This window comes from Tamandua tetradactyla, chromosome 25 (assembly GCF_023851605.1).
Source record: "Tamandua tetradactyla isolate mTamTet1 chromosome 25, mTamTet1.pri, whole genome shotgun sequence".
NCBI classification, from domain to species: Eukaryota; Metazoa; Chordata; class Mammalia; order Pilosa; family Myrmecophagidae; genus Tamandua; species Tamandua tetradactyla.
In genome coordinates this window covers 21,257,240-21,278,334 of record NC_135351.1, presented here as the reverse complement: position 1 = coordinate 21,278,334, position 21,095 = coordinate 21,257,240, and the positions used below count along the sequence as shown (strand labels likewise).

The following is a 21,095-nucleotide window of genomic DNA, read 5'->3' as shown; positions in this document are numbered from 1 at the left end:
AGAGTTGCCAGCTTGCAGCCTGACCTATGGAATTTGGCAGGAACGGTTTTGTTTGGGGTTTGGCAAGATACGATAGGTAGCAATGTCTAACTGAAGCTTGCGTAAGAGTGACCTCCAAAGTTGCCTCTCGACTATTTGAACTCTCTCAGCTACTAATCCAAGGGCATTTTCTTTCTGCATCCCCAAATGTCTCTACATTGGCTGTCTGGCCAATTGATTTCTGACAAGGCTGCCAAATTCCACTCAATGGGGAAAGAATACTCTAGTAAAAAAAACCAAACAAACAAGGTGCTGTTAAAATTTAAAAGTGGGAAAAGAACTTGAATAGGTATTTCCCCAATGAAGATATACAACAGGCTAATAAGCACATGTAGAGATGCTCAAAGTCATTAGCTAAATGAAATGAAAATCAAACCACAATGAGATACCATTTCACACACATAGAATGACTACTACTTAAGAAACTGAAAATAACAAGTGTTGGAGAGGATGCACAGAAATAGAAACACCCACTCATTGGTGGGAATGTAAAATGGTGCAGCCAACAAGCAGTGTGGATAACCAAAACTATAGGCTGAGCCCCCAGTCTTGGGGTTTGTTCATATGAAACTTAACCCCACAAAGGATAGGTCGAGTCTACTTCAAATTTCGGCCTAAGAGTCACCCCCAAGAGAGCCTCTTTTGTTGCTCAGATGTGGCCTCTCTCTCCAACCAGCACAACAAGCAATCTCACCACCCTCCCCCTGTCTATGTGGGACATGACTCCCAGGGGTGTGGACCTTCCTGGCAACGTGGGACAGAGATCCTAGAGTGAGCTGAGACTCAGCATCAAGGGATTGAGAAAACCTTCTTGACCAAAAGGGGGAAGAGTGAAACGAGACAGAGTTTCAATGGCTGAGAGATTCCAAACGGAGTTGAGAGGTTATCCTGGAGGTTATTCTTATGCATTAAGTAGATACCATCTTGTTCTGCAAGATGTAATGGAGAGGCTGGAGGGAACTGCCTGAAAATGTAGAGCTGTGTTCCAGTAGCCATGTTTCTTAAGGATGATTGAATAATGATACAGCTTTCACAATGTGACTGTGTGATTGTGAAAACCTTCTGTCTGACGCTCCTTTTATCTACCTTGTCAACAAACGAGTAGAACATATGGAATAAAAAGAAATAATAGGGGGAACAAATGCTAAAATAAAAAAAAAATTTAAAATGGTGCAGCCACTGTGGAAGACAGTTTGGCAGCTCCTCAGAAACCTAAGTATAGAATTACCACAAGACCTGGCAATCTCACATCTAGGTATATACCCCCAATGAACTGAAAGCAGGGATTCAACAGATATTTGCACGCCAATGTTCATAGCAGCATTATTCACAATTATCAAAAGGTAGAAGCAAGTGACCAGCAATGGATGTGTGGATAAGCAAAATGTTTGTATTCCATACAATGGAATGTTATTTAGCAATAAAAAGGAATGAAGTGCTGATACATGCTACAACATAGATGAACCCTAAAGACATCATGTTGTATGAAATAAGTCAGACACAAAAGGACAAACATTGTATGAGCTCATTGACATTGAATAATTAGAATAAGCAGATTCACATTGCTAGAATTCTACAAGGTTTTGTGGTAAGGAATGGGGAGTTAATACTTAATTGGTAAAGAGTTTCTCTTTGTGCTGAAGTAAAAGTTCTGGTAATAGATGGTGGTGATGGTGGCACAACATCGTGAATGTAATTAACACTGCTGAATTAATATATGAATTAGGCAAAAGGGAAATTTTAGTTTGTATAAATATTACTAGAATAAAAATTTTAAAGAAAACATAGGACTAAAAAAATTATTGTTCTTGGTTCAGTGGTAGAATGCTCGCCTTCCATGCAGGACACCGGGTTCGATTCCCAGACCATGCACAAAAATATATATATATATATATTGTTCTTAATTATTTAATAGAAAATTTAATCAATAATTAAACCATCTGAAGTAGCCAGACATCAGATCCCAGAGGTCAGGATGGTAAAAGTGAAAGGTTAAGGTATGGTCTCCCCATGCAAACAATCTGGCTCCTCATAAATCTAGTCTCCACATTATAACTGGAATGATCTGTCACAGGAGAAAATCATGTTGTATCTATCCCCATCCAAAGTTTCTCTTCAAGAAACTTAATAGCTACATGGTTTCCTCTTTAGTGAGGGAAATATTTTGGTACTAGATAGAGGTGATGGTTGCCCAACGCTGTGAATGTACGAAATGCCACTTAAGGTCCCCAGGCCGCAGTTTCTTTATTGGTCATGAGGATGAAATTACCTGAGGCTTCTGAAGCATTTAGCTGACACATGGTCAGCCTTCATGGGCATTTTATTCTGCTGCTGTTAAATCCCCCCATGGCAGTGTGCTACATGTTTTGATTGGTTTTATTTATGTTTTAGCTACAAAATACTCCAGTTTTGGTGTCCAGAATGTATTTCATGACTTCAAAATTACTTCAGAAAGAAGTTTCCATATCATATGGTTTTACTTGGTTATTATTTCTAATGAAATCGTACTGTAGCCTGAAATTTTACTTTTGTTAATGTGCCACAATACACGATCTTTGAATCGTGCAACACTTGATAAGGAAATGTTCTTTCTTATCTTACCTTAAAGCTCTCTCTAAGAGTTTTAACAGGACATAAAATCCCGTTTTTCCAGGAGTCTAGGTTAGAGGGTGAGTGATTGCGATTCTAATCTCCAAATGAAGAGAAATGATCTGATGTGCAGTGTTGCCAAACAAGATGCTCATATTATGCCCCCCCCCATATTGGGGGGAGAGACTCTGAAAATGAGAGATTTTGGTACCACAGTGGACTCCTGAGAGAGATTATGCTATCTCTTGTTTGAAGATATTTGAACGTTAGGTAAATTCTCTTTGCTTTAGGTCTTGACTGAGTTTGGGAGAACTGAACCTGGTGACATGTGAAGGGATGAGGACAGTGCAGGGGTTCTCAAACTTGGTTGCATGTTATAATCACCACCAGGGCTTTTAAAAATCCCAGCAGCCAGTCCATACTCCGGACATAGTAAACCTCTGAGGATGAGACCCAAGTGTTTCCCACGTGTAGCCAAGGGATAGGGTACCAGAGACTGTGGGCTCTGCCGTTGAAGTGTCTACCTTCAAAATCCCAGCCACCACCTAGTCCTGCTTCCTGGGTGAGATACTTAACCACCCCAAAGCGTTCCTAAAGGGTTCCCGGGTTGTTGAAAATAATAGTATCCTTACAGGATTTTTACGAGTTTTTAATAAGGTAGTCTATGTTTATCACTTAAAACAAGGCAAGCATGGAGTAAGTTCTATAACAATTGTTATTAACTAACAGCTTTCTTATTTCATATTAGTTCCTCTTGGAGATATTCCCAGGCATGGCTCCCCCCCGACACTCAGTTACCTAGCAGGTTTCTTGTATTCCCCTATAACATTCCTTCTTTCATACATATGAATTTATTTTATAAGTCTTTATTAAGCATCTCGTTTACTAGAAGTGTGGGTTAAGAAATATAAAAGAACTATGAACAACTGCCTCACCCCCTTAGAGTTTAACTTTGCTCGTGTGTTTTTGTTCTCTCAGTCAGATCATAAGCATCAGGAGTTGAGGCCACGTTTTATATCTCGCCAGTCCTAACACCCAACACCCAGCACCCAGCGCAGCAGATTGCAAAGACTGCTGGGCTCCAGGGTTGAAAGGTTCGGTTCCAGTTCTGCTTTGCCACATGCCGGCTGGGCTATCCCCATTTGTCCTCCACAGATCTTGTTTCCTCACCTGTAAAACAGAGATAACCCATACCTGAATCTTGTGAAAATGACTGAACGCCCCAGCCCCCGCCGAGGAACCAACTGCCGCGCGCGCCCACCAGGGGGCAGCAGGTCGCGGCCCCGCGGCCCGCCGCGCTGGACGTCAGGGCCGGCGCCCCGCCCTCTGGCCGTGACCGTGACCGTGACCGCGGGCGGCGTCGGGACCTCGTCGGGCCGCAGCCATGGAGGCCGAGGCCGCGGGGAGCGGGCCTGCGCTGGGGGAGCTCGCGCGCGAGGCCGAGACCAGCCTGCTCGAGTGCAAGGTGTGTTTTGAGCGGTTCGGCCACCGCCAGCAGCGGCGCCCGCGCAACCTGCCCTGCGGCCACGTGGTCTGCTTGGCCTGCGTGGCCACCCTGGCGCACCCGCGGACGCTGGCCCTCGAGTGCCCCTTCTGCCGGCGAGCCTGCCGGGGCTGCGACACCAGCGACTGCCTGCCGGTGCTGCACCTCCTGGAGCTGCTGGGCCCCGCGCTCCGCCCGCCCCCGGCCGCGCCCCGCGCCGCGCCCTGCGCCCCGGGCGCCCTCTCGTGCCACCACGCCTTCGGCGGCTGGGGAACCCTGGTCAACCCCACCGGGCTGGCGCTGTGTCCCAAGACGGGGCGGATCGTGGTGGTGCACGACGGCAGGAGGCGGGTCAAGATCTTTGACTCTGGGGGAGAATGTGTCCATCAGTTTGGAGAGAAGGGGGAGGGCGCCCAAGACATTAGGTACCCACTGGATGTCACCGTCACCAACGACTGCCACGTGGTTGTCACCGACGCCGGTGACCGCTCCATCAAAGTGTTTGATCTTTTCGGCCAGATCAAGCTCGTCATTGGGGGCCAGTTCTCCTTACCTTGGGGTGTGGAGACCACCCCTCAAAATGGGGTCGTGGTGACTGATGCAGAGGCGGGGGCCTTGCACCTCCTGGAAGTGGACTTTCCGGAAGGGGTCCTCCAGAGAACTGAAAGGTTGCACGCTCATCTGTGCAGTCCCCGAGGGGTGGCGGTATCATGGCTCACCGGAGCTATTGCGGTTGTAGAGAGCCTCCAGGCTCCGGGGACCAAGACCTGTAGCAGTAGGGTGACGGTGTTCAGCGCAAGTATGCAGCTCATCGGCCAGGTGGATACTTTTGGCCTGAGCCTCTTCTTCCCTTCCAAGATGACGGCCTCCGCCGTGGCCTTTGATCACCAGGGCAATGTGGTTGTCACGGATTCCTCCAGTCAAGCTGTCCTGTGCTTAGGAAAGCCCGAGGAGTTTCCAATGCTGAAGCCAATGGTCACTGAAGGTCTTTCGCATCCTGTGGCATTGACCTACACCAAGGAGAATTCACTTCTTGTGCTGGACGCCGCAGACCATTCTATAAAAGTCTATAAGGCTGACCGGGGTTAATGGGGTGCTCCTTGGATCCTGGGGCCCGGAAAGTAGAAATCCTGCCACTAGTGAATAGTTGAACCCTAGATAAGTCACTTAATCTCATCTGTCCAAGAGGGATAAGTATAACTGCCTAACAAAGCTAAAAAAGTTGGAGCAATTATTAAATAATAATTCAAGAAATGGTAGCTTACTCCCTGTGCCAATTTGCAAACCCTAGCTCCTTTAATCCTTGCAACTACCCAGTGAGGTAATTTCTATTTAAATCCCATTTTAGAAATGGGAAGGCTGAGGCCCAGAGAACTTAAATGACTTCCCCAAAGTTACATTTCCCGACTGTAACAGTCACAATTTGGACTCAATTCTGACTCCAAAACCTGGTCTTAGATAAGGTAGCAGCTGTGAAAACGTTTGTGAAGGCACAATCATTAGTTGCTGCTATGTGTGCCTTTTTAGAAGTTGCTAATTTATTTTAGTTGGGTTGCACAAAGAAAAGAGACTTTTTAGAGGATTGAAGGGGAGAGAGATTCTATCGTGGGCATCACTTTAGTTTAACTTACAACTCCTCTGATGGCATGTTAGATGGAGTTACTATTAACGCTGCATTATTTGGATACGAAAACCAACTGAACTGCTTATTATTTAAAAGGTGAAAGTGTCTTTTTGGTACCTGTATCTCCTCCACTGTAACACTCAGAAAATACCACGTGGTTGGTTGCTTGAAAAAGGCGTGTGTTGTCCTAAATTCTAAGCGACTGCAGAATTATTCTACATATTAATGGCAGAGGGTTGGATTATACTCCTTTTGTACAGTTTTGTAAATAAGAACATGTCACCTTAAGAGGTTCGTGGTAGAGATGATTTTGCCTGTGTTTTTATAATCGGTGATAACCTGAAGTATGTTGTGAGAGGATTTTTCTTGGTCCAACTTTAGTTTGTCCCATTTCTTACTAACACTGTGCTGCTGGTCAGCCGTTGCCCTGATTGTAAATCAGACATTAGGGCAGTGATAAATACTTCAATACCTATTAAACTAGAGGTTAGCCACAACCAAGATAGTGCCTGCTGAATGCTGCAGCTTCTTAAGCGACTAGGTAGAAATTCCAGGCAAAGTGGCCAGTACTTTACCAGTAGAATGTTTTGAACTAGTGTCAGCATTTTAGAGTTTAAGACAGTTTGAATACTACCAAATTACCAGGACCTCATACACGGCAGGAAAAATATTCTTTCTTAAAATTTTTGTTTGTATTAGAGTACTTGTAGGTTTACAGAAACATCATTCCCAAAGTACAGAGTTCACATGTAGCCCTCCTCCACTGCATTAGTGTGGTAACTTTGTTACAATTTGTTAAACAATATTATTATAATCATGCTATTAACGTCAGCACACTGTTTACATTAGGATTCACTCTGTGTTGAACACTTCTATGGGTGTGTGTGTGGAGGGGGTAACGTTAACTCCCCATCCCCCACCCCATTTGGCCCCCGCTAACCTGTATTCTCATTTCTGACTTTGTGGATATGCATATTCTTATTTCAGATAAGGGAGATCATGTATCTAAGTATCTGTCCTTTTGTGTTAGCCTTCTTTCACTCAATGTAATGTTTTCAAGATTCATCCATGTTGTGGCAAGTATCAGAACTTCATTCCCATTTACAGGCAGATAATGCTCCATTGTATGTATATACCATACTTTGTTTATCCATTCATTGGTTTATGGACATTCAGATGGCTTCCACCCTTTGGCAATTGTGAATAATGCCACCATGAACATTGGTGTGCAAATGTGTGTTTGAGTCCCTGCTTTCAGTTCTTCTGGGTATAAACCTAGTAGCGGCATTGTCGAGTCATATGATAATTCTATACTTAGCTTCCTAAGGAACTGCCAAACTGTCTTCTACAGCAGCTGCACCGTTTTACATTCCCACCAGCAATGAATGAGTGTTCCTATTTCTCCACATCCTCTCCAACAGTCTTTTTTTTCTTTTTGCTTAGTTGTAATAGTAGCCATTCTAATGGATGTGAAATGTTATCTCATTGTGATTTTGATTTGCATTTCCCTGATGACTAAAGACTTTGAGCATCTCTCTATGTGCTTATTGGCCATTTGTGTATCATCTTTGGAGAAATGTCTATTCAAGTCTTTTTCCTGTTTTTTAGTTGAGTCATGTGGCTGTTTGTTGTTAAGTTGTAAATGTTCCTTACATATTCTCAATATTAATATATAGAGTAGACCACACTTTGCTGAATTCGTTTATTAGCTGTAGTAGCTTTGTTGTGGATTTTCCAGGATCCTCTATGTATAGGATCATGTCATCTGCAAACAGGGAAAGCTTTACTTCTTTGTTTCATGTCTCGATGCCTTCTATTATTTTTCTTGCTTCATTATTTTGGCTAGAACTTTCAGTATAATGTTGAATAACAGTGGTGACAGTGGGCATCCTTTCCTTGTTCCTGATCTTAGAGGGAAAGCTTTCAGTCTTTTACCAATGAGTATATTAGCTGTGGGTCTTTCCATACATGTCCCTTTATCATGTTAAAGATGTTTCTTTCTATCCTTAGTTTTCTGAGTGTTTTTATCAGGAAGGAGTGCTGAATTTTGTCGAAGCCTTTTTTTTTTTTCTTTTTTGTCAATTAAAATGATCGTGTGTTTTTTTCCTATGTTATATTTATGTGACCCATTACATTAATTTATTTTCTTATGTTGCATATCTGAAATAAAAACCTCTTGATTATGGTGTATAATTCTTTTAATGTGCTGTTGAATTTTATTTGCTATATTGTGCCAAAGATTTTTGCATCTACATTCATGAGGGATATTGGTCTGTACTTTTCTTTTGATAATCTTTATCTGGCTTTGGTATTAGGGTGATGTTGGCCTCATGGAATATGTTGGAAAGTATTCCCTCCTGTTCGATTTTTTTGGAAGCGTTTGAGCAGGATTGGTATTCATTCCTTGGATGTTTGGTAAAATTCACCATTTATACTGTCTGGTTCTAGGGTTTTCTTTTGGAGGAGGTTTTTGATTACTGATTCAGTCTCTTTGCTTGTCAACTATTATTGGCCTGATGAGATCTTCTGTTTCTTCCGGGTAATTTGTGTGCTTCTAGGAGTTTGTCCATTTCATCTAGGTTGTCTAATTTCTTTGCATACAGTTATTCATAGTATCCTCTTATAATCCTTTTTATTTCTGTATAGTTGGTACTAATGTCCTTTCTTTCATTTCTTCTTTTGTTTGTTTGTTTGTATGCTGTACGTGGGGGTCACAATTCATTCTGTTCCATGGGAATATTCTATTATTAAAGCACCATTTTTTGAATGTGCTTTTGTTGTGGTGGTTTTTTGGAGTGCATGGATTGGGAATTGAACTTGGGTCTCCAACACAGCAGACAAGAATTCTATCACTGACCTACCTATGCAGCCCTCTTTCATTTCGAATTTTTAGTTGTGTCCTTTCTCTCTTTTTCTTTGTCAGTCTGGCTAAAGTTTTATCATTTTATAGATCTTTTCAAAGAATCAATTTTTTTTTAAAGGAAGCAGCTAGAATATTTATTAGGTACACGTGTGAGAGGATATGCAGGCACTCTTGCAAAGACAGAGGTGAGAAAGGTGAGAGGTAAGGGCCAATGTGGGGCCATTTGCTTTTATAGATTAGCTTTACTTACATCCCATTCCCCCTTCCTTGTTCAGGACTTTTTCTGCTACCCTCCCTTCTCTCCAAGCCAGTGCCTAGTGGTAGATAGTGCATCTGGGTGGGTTGGTTAGCTTTGTCCTTCTCTCTAGATGACTCATTCAGTGAGGGTCCTTTGGCTCCAGGTGGGTCTGCTGCCCCCGGGTGTTTCCTGTAAATTGGTAGCCCTGGGCGAGTTTTCTGCCCGGGACATGGGCCTCATGACTTTGATGAACTGTTCTTGCTCAAGGGCTCCTTCACGGTTTTATTTTCTCTCCCCTCTCCTCCTGTTCTAGGCTGCCTCAATTCCCCCCCCCTTCAGAGAGTTCTTGCCCCTTAATTTTTTAAATGCAAATTTATTGATATATTATATAGTCACGTACCATATAATCGTTCAAATTGTACAATCAGTGGTTCCAATATCATCATGTAGCTGTGCATCCATCATCACAATCTATTTTTGAACATTTTCATTACTACAAAAAAATAAAACTAAATGAAAACGAATACCCAAAGCATCCCATACCCCCCTCCATTATTTATCTATTTTTTGTCTTGTTTTTTTCTTGTTCATCTGTCCATACACCAGATAAAGGGAGTGTTAGTTACAAGGTTTTCACAGTCACATGGTTGCACCTTAAAAGCTCTATCATCATCAAGAATCAAGGCTATTGGATTACAGTTCAACAGTTTCAGGTATTTCCCTCTAGCTACTCCAGTACACCAAAAACTGAAAGGTGTAGCTATATACTATACAGAATAACCTCCAAGATGACCTATCAGCTCTGTTTGAAGTCTCTCAGACACTGAAACTGTATTTTGTTTCTTTTCTTTCCTGCCTTTTGGGCAAGAAGGCTTTCTCATTTTCACATTGCCAGGGAGATTTACACCCCTGGGAGTCAGGTCCCACAAAGGGGAAAGGACAATGCTTTCACCTGCTGATGAGGCTTAAAGAGAGAGGCCACATCTGAGCAACAAAAGAGGTTCTCTGGGTGTGACTCTTTAGGCATAATCATAAGTAGGATTAGCTTCTCCTTTGCAGGAATGAGTTTCATAAGGGCAAGTCCCAAGATCAAGGGCCTGGTGGATCAAATTGGCAGTCCCCAAAGATTGCAAGAACAACAGGTCTTCACCAGGTGGGAATCACCCTTAATTTTAAGGGTTGTTGAAGGATGAGAGTCAGAAACAACCTTTGATTTTGTTGATTCCCCCATTGGTTTCTTATTCTCTGTTTCATTATCTCTTATCTGATCTTTCTTATTTCCATTCTTCTGCTCACTTTAGATTTAGTTTGCTCTTCTTTTTTTTCTAGTTCCTCCAGGTATGCAATTAGGGCTCTGATTTGAGCTCTTATTTTTTAACGTATGCATTTAGGCCCATAAATTTCCCTCTGATCACTTGCCTTCACCGCTTCTCATAAGTTTTGATATGTTGTATTCTCATTTTCTTTTGTCTCAAGATATTTCCTGATATCATATGTGAATTCTTTTATGACCCATTGATTGTTTAAGAGTGTGGTATTCAACTTCCATGTATTTGTGGGGCTTCATTGCATTTTGTGGTTAGAGAAGATACTTTGTATAGTTTCCATCTTTTAAAATTCATGGAGACTTGTTTTGTGACCTAACATGTAGTCTATCCTGGAAAATGATCCAAGTGCACTGAAAAAGAATGTGCAACCTCCTGTTCTGGGGTACAGTTGTTCTGTATATGTCTGTTCTGTCTAATTTATTTATAGTTTGTTCAAGTTCTGTGTTTCATTACTGATCTTCTGTCTAGATGTTGTATTCATTGATGAAAGTAGTGTATTGAAATCTTCAACTGTTATTGTGGAGGTGTCTTTTTCCATTTATTTTATCAGTGTTTGCCTCATATATTTTGGGTCACTTTGGTTAGGTGCATAAATATTTATGATTATTTCTTCTTGGTGCATTGACACTTTTGTAAATATATAATATCCTTCTTTGTCTCACATGACAGTCCTTTACTTAAAGTCTGTTTTGTCTGCTATTTGTACAGCTTCCTTTTGCTTACTCTTTGCACGGAATATTTTTTTCCATCCTTTCACTTTCAACCTATTTGTGTTTTGGACCTAAGGTGAGTCTCTTGTAGACAACATATTGTTGGATTGTGCTTTTTTTCTATTCTGCCAATCTGTGTCTTTTGTTTGAGGAGTTTAAGCTGTTTATGTTCAGTGTAATTACTATTAAGGCAGGACTTACTTCAGCTATTTTGTTCTTGTTTTTTATATGCCATATCTTTTTTGTTCCTCTTTCTTTTATTGCAGCCTTCTTTCATATATAATTGATCTTTTATTATGTAACTGACAGATCCCTTTCACATTTCTGTTTCTGTAAATATTTTAAATACTTTATTTGTGGTTTTGCTGGGGTTTGTATTTGACAACCTAAGTCTATAGTTTACTAGTTTGAAAAAAATACAAACTTAACTTTATTAGCTTACACAATGTCAGCTCCAGCGTCCCTTTGTTTCTCCTCTTTATTTTGTTTTTGTCACACATTACCTTTTTAGTCTAGGAATCAAACCTGAGTGTCCCACATGGAAGGCAAGCATTCTACCACTGAACCATCCATGCATCCCTATATTTCTTATATGAAATAAGGAGTAGAGTCATATACTGAGGATGCAGTACTATTGGGTTTTGCATCCACCCATGTAATTCTCTTTACTGGACATCTTGATCACTTCATATTGCTCCAGCTATTGTCTCCTGTCCTTTCCTTTACCATTTCTAGCAGCACAAATATTCTTAAGAAATTTTCTCAGGGAGAAAATATTGACTTTGAATGGTGAGAGTTTGCTCTAGAAAATAGCCAATGCTTTATGAACAACAGGATTCCCAGCTCATGGCAGGAAATTCCAAGTCCCCAGAGCGTAGTCTTGAAGTGGGCCATGGGCCCCAGGAGAAAACATCTCCTCAGCCCTTTGGGCTCCTTGTGCCTTTGGTAGGGTCATGGTTTGAAGAGCCCAGGTCGGGGCTATGCCTGGTCTACAGATGGAACTCTCCACCGTAAGAAAAACTCACCATGGTGTGATTCTCAGTGAGGTTGCAAGAGTGGAGTTGTGAATGCCAGCCCAGGTAAAGTATCAGATCCACTGTGGATGGAGTTTTTGCTCAATTTTAAGGTGCTCATTTTAAGAAAGATAATGACAAGCTGGAGTATGTTCAAAAGGTTTGGGGGAGGGGTGGAGAAAGCTATGAGGAAAATTCTAGAAAGCATTTTTTTTTTTTTGGCTGCTTCCACCATCTAGAATGAAAACTCATGAGTGCAAACATATTTATTTGTTATGTTCACAAGTATATTCACAATGCCTGCAACAATGCCTGACACATGGTAGACATGCCAAAACTATTTGTTGGCTTAATTGCATGTTTTTCCAAAGAAAAATTTCTATACTATATGTTCCTTTTGCTGATGAAGGGGGAGTGGTATAGGTAGCTGGGTTGCTGGGGGAAGCTGGTTGAGAATCAAAACAATTTATAGTGGGTTTGGTGAGTGACCCCCAAGAAGTTAGAAAAGCATTATGGTTACTCTGGTTACCTAGTGTTCTAGTTTGCAAGCTGCCAGAATGTGATATACCAGAAACAGAATGACTTTTAAAAAGGGGGAGTTTATTAAGTTGCAAGTTTACAGTTCTAAGCCAATGAAAATGTCCAAATTAAGGAACCACCAAGAGGCTACCTTTATTCAAGAAAGGCCGATGAAGTTCAGGGTTTCTTTCTCAGCTGGAAAGACACATGCCAAATATGGCAACCTCTGCTAGCTTTCTCTCCAGGCTTCTTGTTTCTCTGACACCCTCTCACCGCCCCCAACCCCGCAGGGGCATTTTCCTTCTTTAACTCCAAAGGTCTCTAGCTGCATGGGCTCTTGTGGCTCTGAAGCTTTTTCCAAAATGTTTTCTCTTTTAAAGGATTCCAGTAAACTAATCAAGACCCAACTGGAATGGGTGGAGTCACATACCCCCTAATCAAAGTTTAATACCCACAATTGGGCACACTATATCTCTGTGGAGATAATCTAATCAAGTTTCCAACCTCCAGTGCTGAAAAGGAATGAAAATGACTGGCTGTCTCCCCAAGATGGATCAGGATTAAAACCTGGTTTTTCTAGAGTACATAGTCCTTTCAAGTGGGCACACCTGGGTTGGAATTGCTGACAAACTTAGTGTTTTTCATCACCACATTTCCATCTTCACCCAGGCATATCGGACTCTGAAGTTGCCTGAGTCTTCATGAGTGACGTCTTTTGTCTAACGATGAAGAACATATATGATAACAATATTCCAGCCCTCCCATATCAGGCAGCAACATCAACCTCAGCTGGAGAGAAGAGAATGAACTGTAAGTATTCCTGGATCGCTCACCTGGCTACATGCTTGGGGCATTGTTGAAGTCATCTCAGGGTTAGTAATTTAGATTTTCTTGTTGGAAATAAAGTATATCCAAACAAAGCTTTTGGCATGAAGAAAAGAAAAGACTTATGGTAGTAGAAAAGAATGATGTAATAGGGGACTAATTTCCTGATCGAGGATGCCGGTCAAATCAATTATTGGTTGACTAACAAAGTCATAAAAGTTGCTACAACCAAAATCTAGAATTACTTATAAAATGATAATATGGAATTGTTCTTTGAGCCAGAGAGTTTTAGGACTGGAAGAAAACTTGTAAGTTTTCTACTGCAAAGCCCTCAAATTATAAGAGCAGAAGCTGAGGCCTACAGAGGTAAAAGGACTGGTGTAGGTTATACCAGTAGTTAAGGACACATCCTGGGTTATAAAGCAGATCTTTTCATATTCCACAGTGATCACTACAAAGGGTCATTTTTTTGTTTGTGCTGGTTGGAAGCTGTTATGTGCCCCAGAAGAGGCTATGTTCTTCTAATCCATTCCTATGGGGGATAGACCTATTCGGGTAGGTACTTTTGATTAGGTTGTTTCAGTTGAAATGTGATCCATCCAATTAAAAGTGGGTCTTAATCCTTTACTGGAATCCTTATGAGAGGGTAAAAGACAGAAAAAAAGCCCAGAGAACTCAGAGAGAAAAATACCCAGAGAATGCTGAAAGAGAAAAGCTCGGAAAAGCATGCAAGGACACATGGAAGCTGAAAGCAGCGGAATCTGGAGAGAAGGACCAGCAGACACTGGCCATGTGCCTTCCCAGCTGACAGAGGAACCCTGGATGCCAGCAGCCTGTCATCAGAGAAGGTATCCTCTTGTTGATGCCTTAATTTGGACATTTTCTAATCCCCATTGTTAAAAGCCTGGTCCATTTTTGGTATATTGCATCTGGCAGCTTTAGCAAAGCAAAACATTACCCCTCTAGGTTGTCTGTGGTGCTTCCAAAATGCAAGAGAAACAGATGTTCCCAGACAATTCTTAAACCCAGATGTGCAAAAGGGATGGTGGGAAAAGGCTGGGAATACACGTGTGTGCGCACGTGCACACACACACATATACACTGGCACTTGATCTTTTACTGGTGAAGATCTTTTTTTAAAGGTTTTTAAAATAACATTTTCTTTAAACTTTTAATTGTTCAATATAGAAAACTGAAAAGCACAAGAAGCAAACAGCAAAGAAAAGTCATCCAGAATCATAAGCGGTTTATAGTTTGACATACCCTTTTATGTCTTTTATGTGTATACACACAACTGAGCATACATTTTTATGCGGTTGAGATCACACAGATTGTATCATGCTTTTTCATGAATATTTGCTAATTCAAAGTCCCAAAGCCATGAATATTGTGATAACCAAGAATGCATGACACCAATTCAATCGGGGAAAAATTGTATTTCTGTCTTTCTTGTGGACAAAAATTTCATAAAAAACAAAAATAGCAACAGCCCTCTCTAGATATTGGCAGAGTTACAAATATTGCATTCCCTTAATGCTCATTTTAAAATGAGACATAAAGCAAAGAGTACAAGAAGTATAATGCATCTAAGAGAATTCATTGTCAGAGCTATATCAAAATAATTACAAGGTATGTTTTCATTGAGTTATTTAGCAACATTTTCCTATAGTACAGCAAAGAAATTTGCACATACAGTGTTTATTTAAAAGTGGAAATATGAAGAGCACAGGTTGTTCAGTGGTAGAATTCCTGCCCAACATGAGGGAGACCCTTGTTCGATTCCCAGCCCAGACACTCCTGACATTCACCTCTCCCCCCCAAAAAATTTCAACAAATGATGCCGCAATAATGGTATATTCACATGGAGAAAGAATAAAATATGATCCCCACCACTCAGCATACAAAAAAGAAAGAAAATAAATGAACACACCTGCATACATCCCTTCCCCTGCACTTCGTTCTGCCCCTCTGCAGCCAACCTACTGAACAAGTGTTGACGCATACAGCTCAGACGTGGTCTGACAATTCCATGTCACAGATGCTTCCATTAACAACAATATATTTATACATTTGTTAATTCACGAGCTCTACTTTTTAATTTTTTTCATTTTTTTTCAATTCCTTTTTATCATATGTTGTCACCTCAAGATATCTAAGAAGCTTAGATGTGAAATAAAGACTCTTACCCACAATAAACACAGGTATTTTACCAAAAAAATGCACATAGAACTATGGCTATAATCTAAAATCATCTTCTAGATATTGAGATACTAGCAAAGAGCCCTTCCTCTTCCACCACTTCAGTGACTAAGTACTGAAGTACATCTAGCTCCGAGAGATGGATTAGCAAGGTCACTCCCAGGAGACAGTCCTGCCTATAAATGGACACCAGGCATTTCTATAGGGACTATTGTTCTACCTCTATTTTTAATACATTTTGGACATTAATACTTTAATACACAGCAGTAACTAAAATACCTATATAGAACAATGGTCAGATGATCTGAATATGTCTAACAACTCATGTGCAAAGAACCCTTTCCTCTGCAGTTCCTTCCCTGCCCCCCAACCCCCTCAGCATATTGTTCCAAGACATCTGGTTTACCAAGGCCATTCCCATGTATTAACAGAAAAAAAATTTTAAGTGTTATTTTACACTTTCTACTTTTAACATATGTTGTATACATCTAAGCATCTAGAAGGACTAGATGTTTCAAATAAGGACTTATATTTGTCCATGATACACACAATAACATTGAATAAACCATACACGTGTAACAAAAGATATCATCTGAAAGTGTCTTCTAAATAGGAACATTTTGGCCTAAAACCCTTCCCCTTCTCATCTCTATCTACCCAGTGGTCACATCTGCAATGCTTAGAGGTATTTTAACAATTTTGCATCCACAAGTAAAATTCCATTGTTTTCAGAACAAAGTCTTCCCTATAACTTTTTTTTATTAATTTAAAATTTTTTAAAAAAGATGACAACAAAGAAGCACAAAACTTCTTAACATATAATCATTCCATTCTACATATATAATCAGTAATTCACAATATCATCACATAGTTGCATATTCATCATCATGATCATTTCTTAAAACATTTGCATCAATTCAGAAAAGAAATAAAAAGACAACAGAAAAATAAAATGAAAACAGAAAAAAAAGTATACATACCATACCCCTTACCCCTCCCTTTCATTGATCACTAGCATTTCAAACTAAATTTATTTTAACATTTGTTCCCCCTATTATTTATTTTTATTCCATATGTTCTACTCGTCTGTTGACAAGGTAGATAAAAGGAACATCAGACACAAGGTTTTCATAATCACACAGTCACATTGTGAAAGCTGTATCATTATACAATCATCTTCAAGAAACATGGCTACTGGAACACAGCTCTACATTTTCAGGCAGTTCCCTCCAACCTCTCCATTACATCTTGACTAACAAGGTGAAATGAATTTTAACACAAAATGTATTAGTTTACTAACACTACATCAACTTCTTTAACATCTAGGAAGACTAGATGATAAAAAATTAGGACTTGTTTGTCCACTATATACCCTGTATACACATTAAAGTAAAACAAAATGCACAGAACATATAGGATGATGGTTTATCTTGCCCAACTATAAACTTACTGGTAAAGAGTCCTTGACGCATCTCTCTTCTGACTCCCTGAAACAGCACAGAGTATGTGCTGCTCAGGAGGTGGTTTGATCATTCCATTTCCAAAGGATATTTCATTTGAATTTTAACAAAACAATATCTACAAAATGTGTAATTTTACTACCCCAACTTTTAACAGACTTCGTGCACTTATAAACATCTATAAAGACTAGATGTTTCAAATAAGTACTTAAATTTGTCCACTATATACACAGTAGCATTGTGTCCTCTAGGCTAATCCATGTTGTCACATACTTCAGGACCCTTAAGTCTAACTGCTGTGTAATATTCCATCATATGTTTGTACCACTGTCATGGTCAGGTTCATGTGTCACCTTGGCCAAGTTGTGGTACTTGTTTGTCTGGTTGGGCAAGTGCTGTCCTGCCTGTTGCAATGAGGACATTTCATAGAATTAGATCATGATCACGTCAGCTGCATCCACAACTGATTCCATTTGTAATCAGCCAAAGGGGCGTATCTTCTGCAATGAGTGATGCTTAATCTAATCACGGGAAGCCTTTTAAGGAGGATTCAGAAGAGACAGATTCTATTCCTGCTTCGGCTGGTGAGCCTCTCCTGGGGAGTTTGTCCAGAACCTCCATCGGAGTCGTCGGCTTCATAGCCTGCCCTGTGGATTTTGGACTCTACATTCCCGTGGTCACGTGAGACACTTTTATAAATTTTATATTTGCGAGTGTTCCCTGTTGATTCTGTTTCTCTAGAGAACCCTAACTAATACAACCACGTTTTGTTTATCCATGCATATGTTGATGGGCACTTGGATTGTTTCCATCTTCTGGTAGTTGTGAATAATGCTGCTATGAACATTGGTGTGCAAATGTCTGTGTTACTGTTTTTAGCTGTTCTGTGTATATACTGAGTAGTGGTATTGCTGGGTCATAGGACAACTTGATATTTCTAAGGAACCGCCAAACTGTCTTCCATAGCAGCTGTACCATTAAACATTGACACCAGCTGTGCATAAGTGTTCCGAATTCTCCACATCCTCTCCAACATTGGTAGTCTCCTGGTTATTTAATAGCAGCCATTCTTATAGGTGTAAGATGATATTTCATTGTAGTCTTGATCTGCATTTCCCTTAAAGCTAATGAAAATGAGCATGTTTTCATGTGCTTTTTAGCCATCTGTATTTGCTCTTCAGAGAAATGTCTATTCATATCTTTAGCCCATTATGTAATTCTGTTTGTTATTTTGTGTTGAGTTGGATGATTTCTTTATGTATGCAGGATATCAAACCTTCATCCAATGTGTGATTTCCATATATTTTCTTCCATCGAGTTGGCTGCCTCTTGACCTTTTTGACAAAGTCTTTTGAGGCACAGAAGTTTTGATTTTGAGGCATTCTCATTTATCGACTGTTTTTTTTTTTTTTCATTGCTTGTGCTTTGGGCAAAAAGTTTAAGAAGCTACCTTCTATTACTGGGTCTTGAAGATGTCTCCCTATATATTCTTCTAGGAGTTTTATGGTACTGGTGCTTATATTTAGGTCTTTGATCCACTTTGAGTTAATTTTTGCATAGGGTGTAAGGTAAGGGTCCTCATTCATTCTTTTGGCTATTGATATTCAGTTCTCACATGCATTGAAAAGACAGTTTGGTCCTGTTCAGTGAATTTGGAATCCTTGTCGAAGATCAGTTGGCCATAGATTTGGTGTGTTCTTAACTCCATTGGTCAAGACTTCTATCTTTGTGTCAGTACCGTGCTTTTTAACTACTGTGACTTTATAGTAAGCTTTAAAAGCAGGAGCTTTTAAGCTCCGCAATTCATTCTTCTTTATTAAGATATTTTTAGCTATTCAAGATCTCTTTCCCTTTGAAATGAATTTGATAATTAGCTTTTCCACATCTTCAAAGTAGATTGTTGGAATTTTGATTGGTAGTACATTGAATCTGTAGACTAATTTGGGTAGAATTGACATCTTAACTACATTTAACCTTCCTATCCATGAGCGAGGAATGTCTTTCCACCTACTTACTTCTTCTTTCATTTCTTTTAACAATGTTATGTAGTTTTCTGTGTACAAGTCCTTTACATCCCTAGTTAAGTTTATTCCTAGATACATGATTCTTTCAGTTGCTATTTTGAATAGAATTTTTTCCTTAATTGTCTCCTCAGTTAGGTCACTGCTTGTCTATGGAAACAACTGATTTTTTGCACATTAATCTTATATCCCACCACTTTGCTGAATTTGCTTATTAGCTCAAGAAGCTTTGTTGTAGATTTCTCAGGATTTTCCTAGTAACATGTCATCTGCAAATAATGAAAGTTTTATTTTTTCCTTTCCTATTTGGGAGTTTTTATTTCTTTTTCCTTCCTGATTGCTCCAGCTAGAACTTCGAGTACAGTGCTAAGTAATAGTAGTGACAGAGGGCATCCTTATCTCATTCCCAATCTTAGGGGGATTAGCTTTCAGTCTCTCACCATTAAGTACGATGCTGGCTATGGATTTTTCATGTATGCCCTTTATCATATTGAAGAAGTTTCCTTTGATTCCCATCTTTTAGTGTTTTATCAGAAAAGGATGTTGGATTTTGTCAAATGCTTTTTCATCATCAATTGGGATGATCATGTGATTTTTCCTTTTCAATCTGTTAATTTGCTGTATTACATTGTTTGATTTTCTTGTATTGAACCATCCTTGCATTCCTAGTATTAACCCTATTTGGTCATGGTGTATAATTCTTTTAATGTGTTGTTGGATTCAATTTGCTAGTATTTTATTTTTTATTTTTTTATTTTTTATTTTTTTTATTAATGGAAAGAAAGAAAAAAAAGAAAAATAAAAAAAGAAATTAACACAACATTTAGACATCATACCGTTCTACATATGCACTCAGTAATTCTTAACATCATCACATAGATGCATGATCATCGTTTCTTAGTACATTTACATAGGTTTAGAGGAACTAGCAACACAACAGAAAAAGATATAAAATGTTAATATAGAGAAAAGAAATAAAAGTAGTAATGATAGTAAAAAACAACAACAAAAAAACCCTATAGCTCAGATGCAGCTTCATTCAGTGTTTTAACATGATTACTTTACAATTAGGTACTATTGTGCTGTCCATTTTTGAGTTTTTGTATCTAGTCCTGTTGCACAGTCTGTATCCCTTCTGCTCCAATTACCCATTATCTTACCCTGTTTCTAACTCCTGCTGGACTCTGTTACCAATGACATATTTCAAGTTTATTCTAGAATGTCCGTTCACATCAGTGGGACCATACAGTATTTGTCCTTTAGTTTTTGGCTGGACTCACTCAGCATAATATTCTCTAGGTCCATCCATGTTATTACATGCCTCATAAGTTTATCATGTCTTAAAGCTGCATAATATTCCATCGTACGTATATACCAAAGTTTATTTAGCCATTCTTCTGTTGATGGACATTTTGGCTGTTTCCATCTCTTTGCAATTGTAAGTAACGCTGCTATAAACATTGGTGTGCAAATGTCCGTTTGTGTCTTTGCCCTTAAGTCCTTTGAGTAGATACCTAGCAATGGTATTGCTGGGTCATATGGCAATTCCATATTCAGCTTTTTGAGGAACCACCAAACTGCCTTCCACAGTGGTTGCACCATTTGACATTCCCACCAACAGTGAATAAGTGTGCCTCTTTCTCCGCATCCTCTCCAGCACTTGTCATTTTCTGTTTTGTTGATAATGGCCATTCTGGTGGGTGTGAGATGATATCTCATTGTGGTTTTGATTTGCATTTCTCTAATGGCCAGGGACATTGAGCATTTCTTCATGTGCCTCTTGGCCATCCGTATTTCCTCTTCTGGTAGGTGTCTGTTCAAGTCTTTTTCCCATTTTGTAATTGGGTTGGCTGTCTTTTTGTTGTTGAGTTGAACAATCTCTTTATATATTCTGGATACTAGACCTTTATCTGATATGTCATTTCCAAATATTATCTCCCATTGTGTAGGCTGTCTTTCTACTTTCTTGATGAAGTTCTTTGATGCACAAAAGTGTTTAATTTTGAGGAGCTCCCATTTATTTATTTCTTTCTTCATTGCTCTAGCTTTAGGTTTAAGGTCCATAAAACCACCTCCAGTTATAAGATTCATAAGGTATCTCCCTACATTTTCCTCTAACTGTTTTATGGTCTTAGACCTAATGTTTAGATCTTTGATCCATTTTGAGTTAACTTTTGTATAAGG

At 39.7% G+C, this 21,095-nt stretch overlaps 1 protein-coding gene across 1 annotated transcript; it reads left to right on the top strand.

The window, feature by feature from the left end:
• The first annotated feature begins 4,012 nt into the window (after positions 1 to 4,012).
• On the top strand, positions 4,013 to 9,159 carry NHLRC1 (NHL repeat containing E3 ubiquitin protein ligase 1). Its single transcript, XM_077143449.1, has one exon. The coding sequence runs from the start codon at positions 4,013 to 4,015 to the stop codon at positions 5,198 to 5,200; it is 1,188 nt and encodes a 395-aa protein (XP_076999564.1). The 3' UTR covers positions 5,201 to 9,159.
• The last annotated feature ends 11,936 nt before the right edge of the window (positions 9,160 to 21,095 follow it).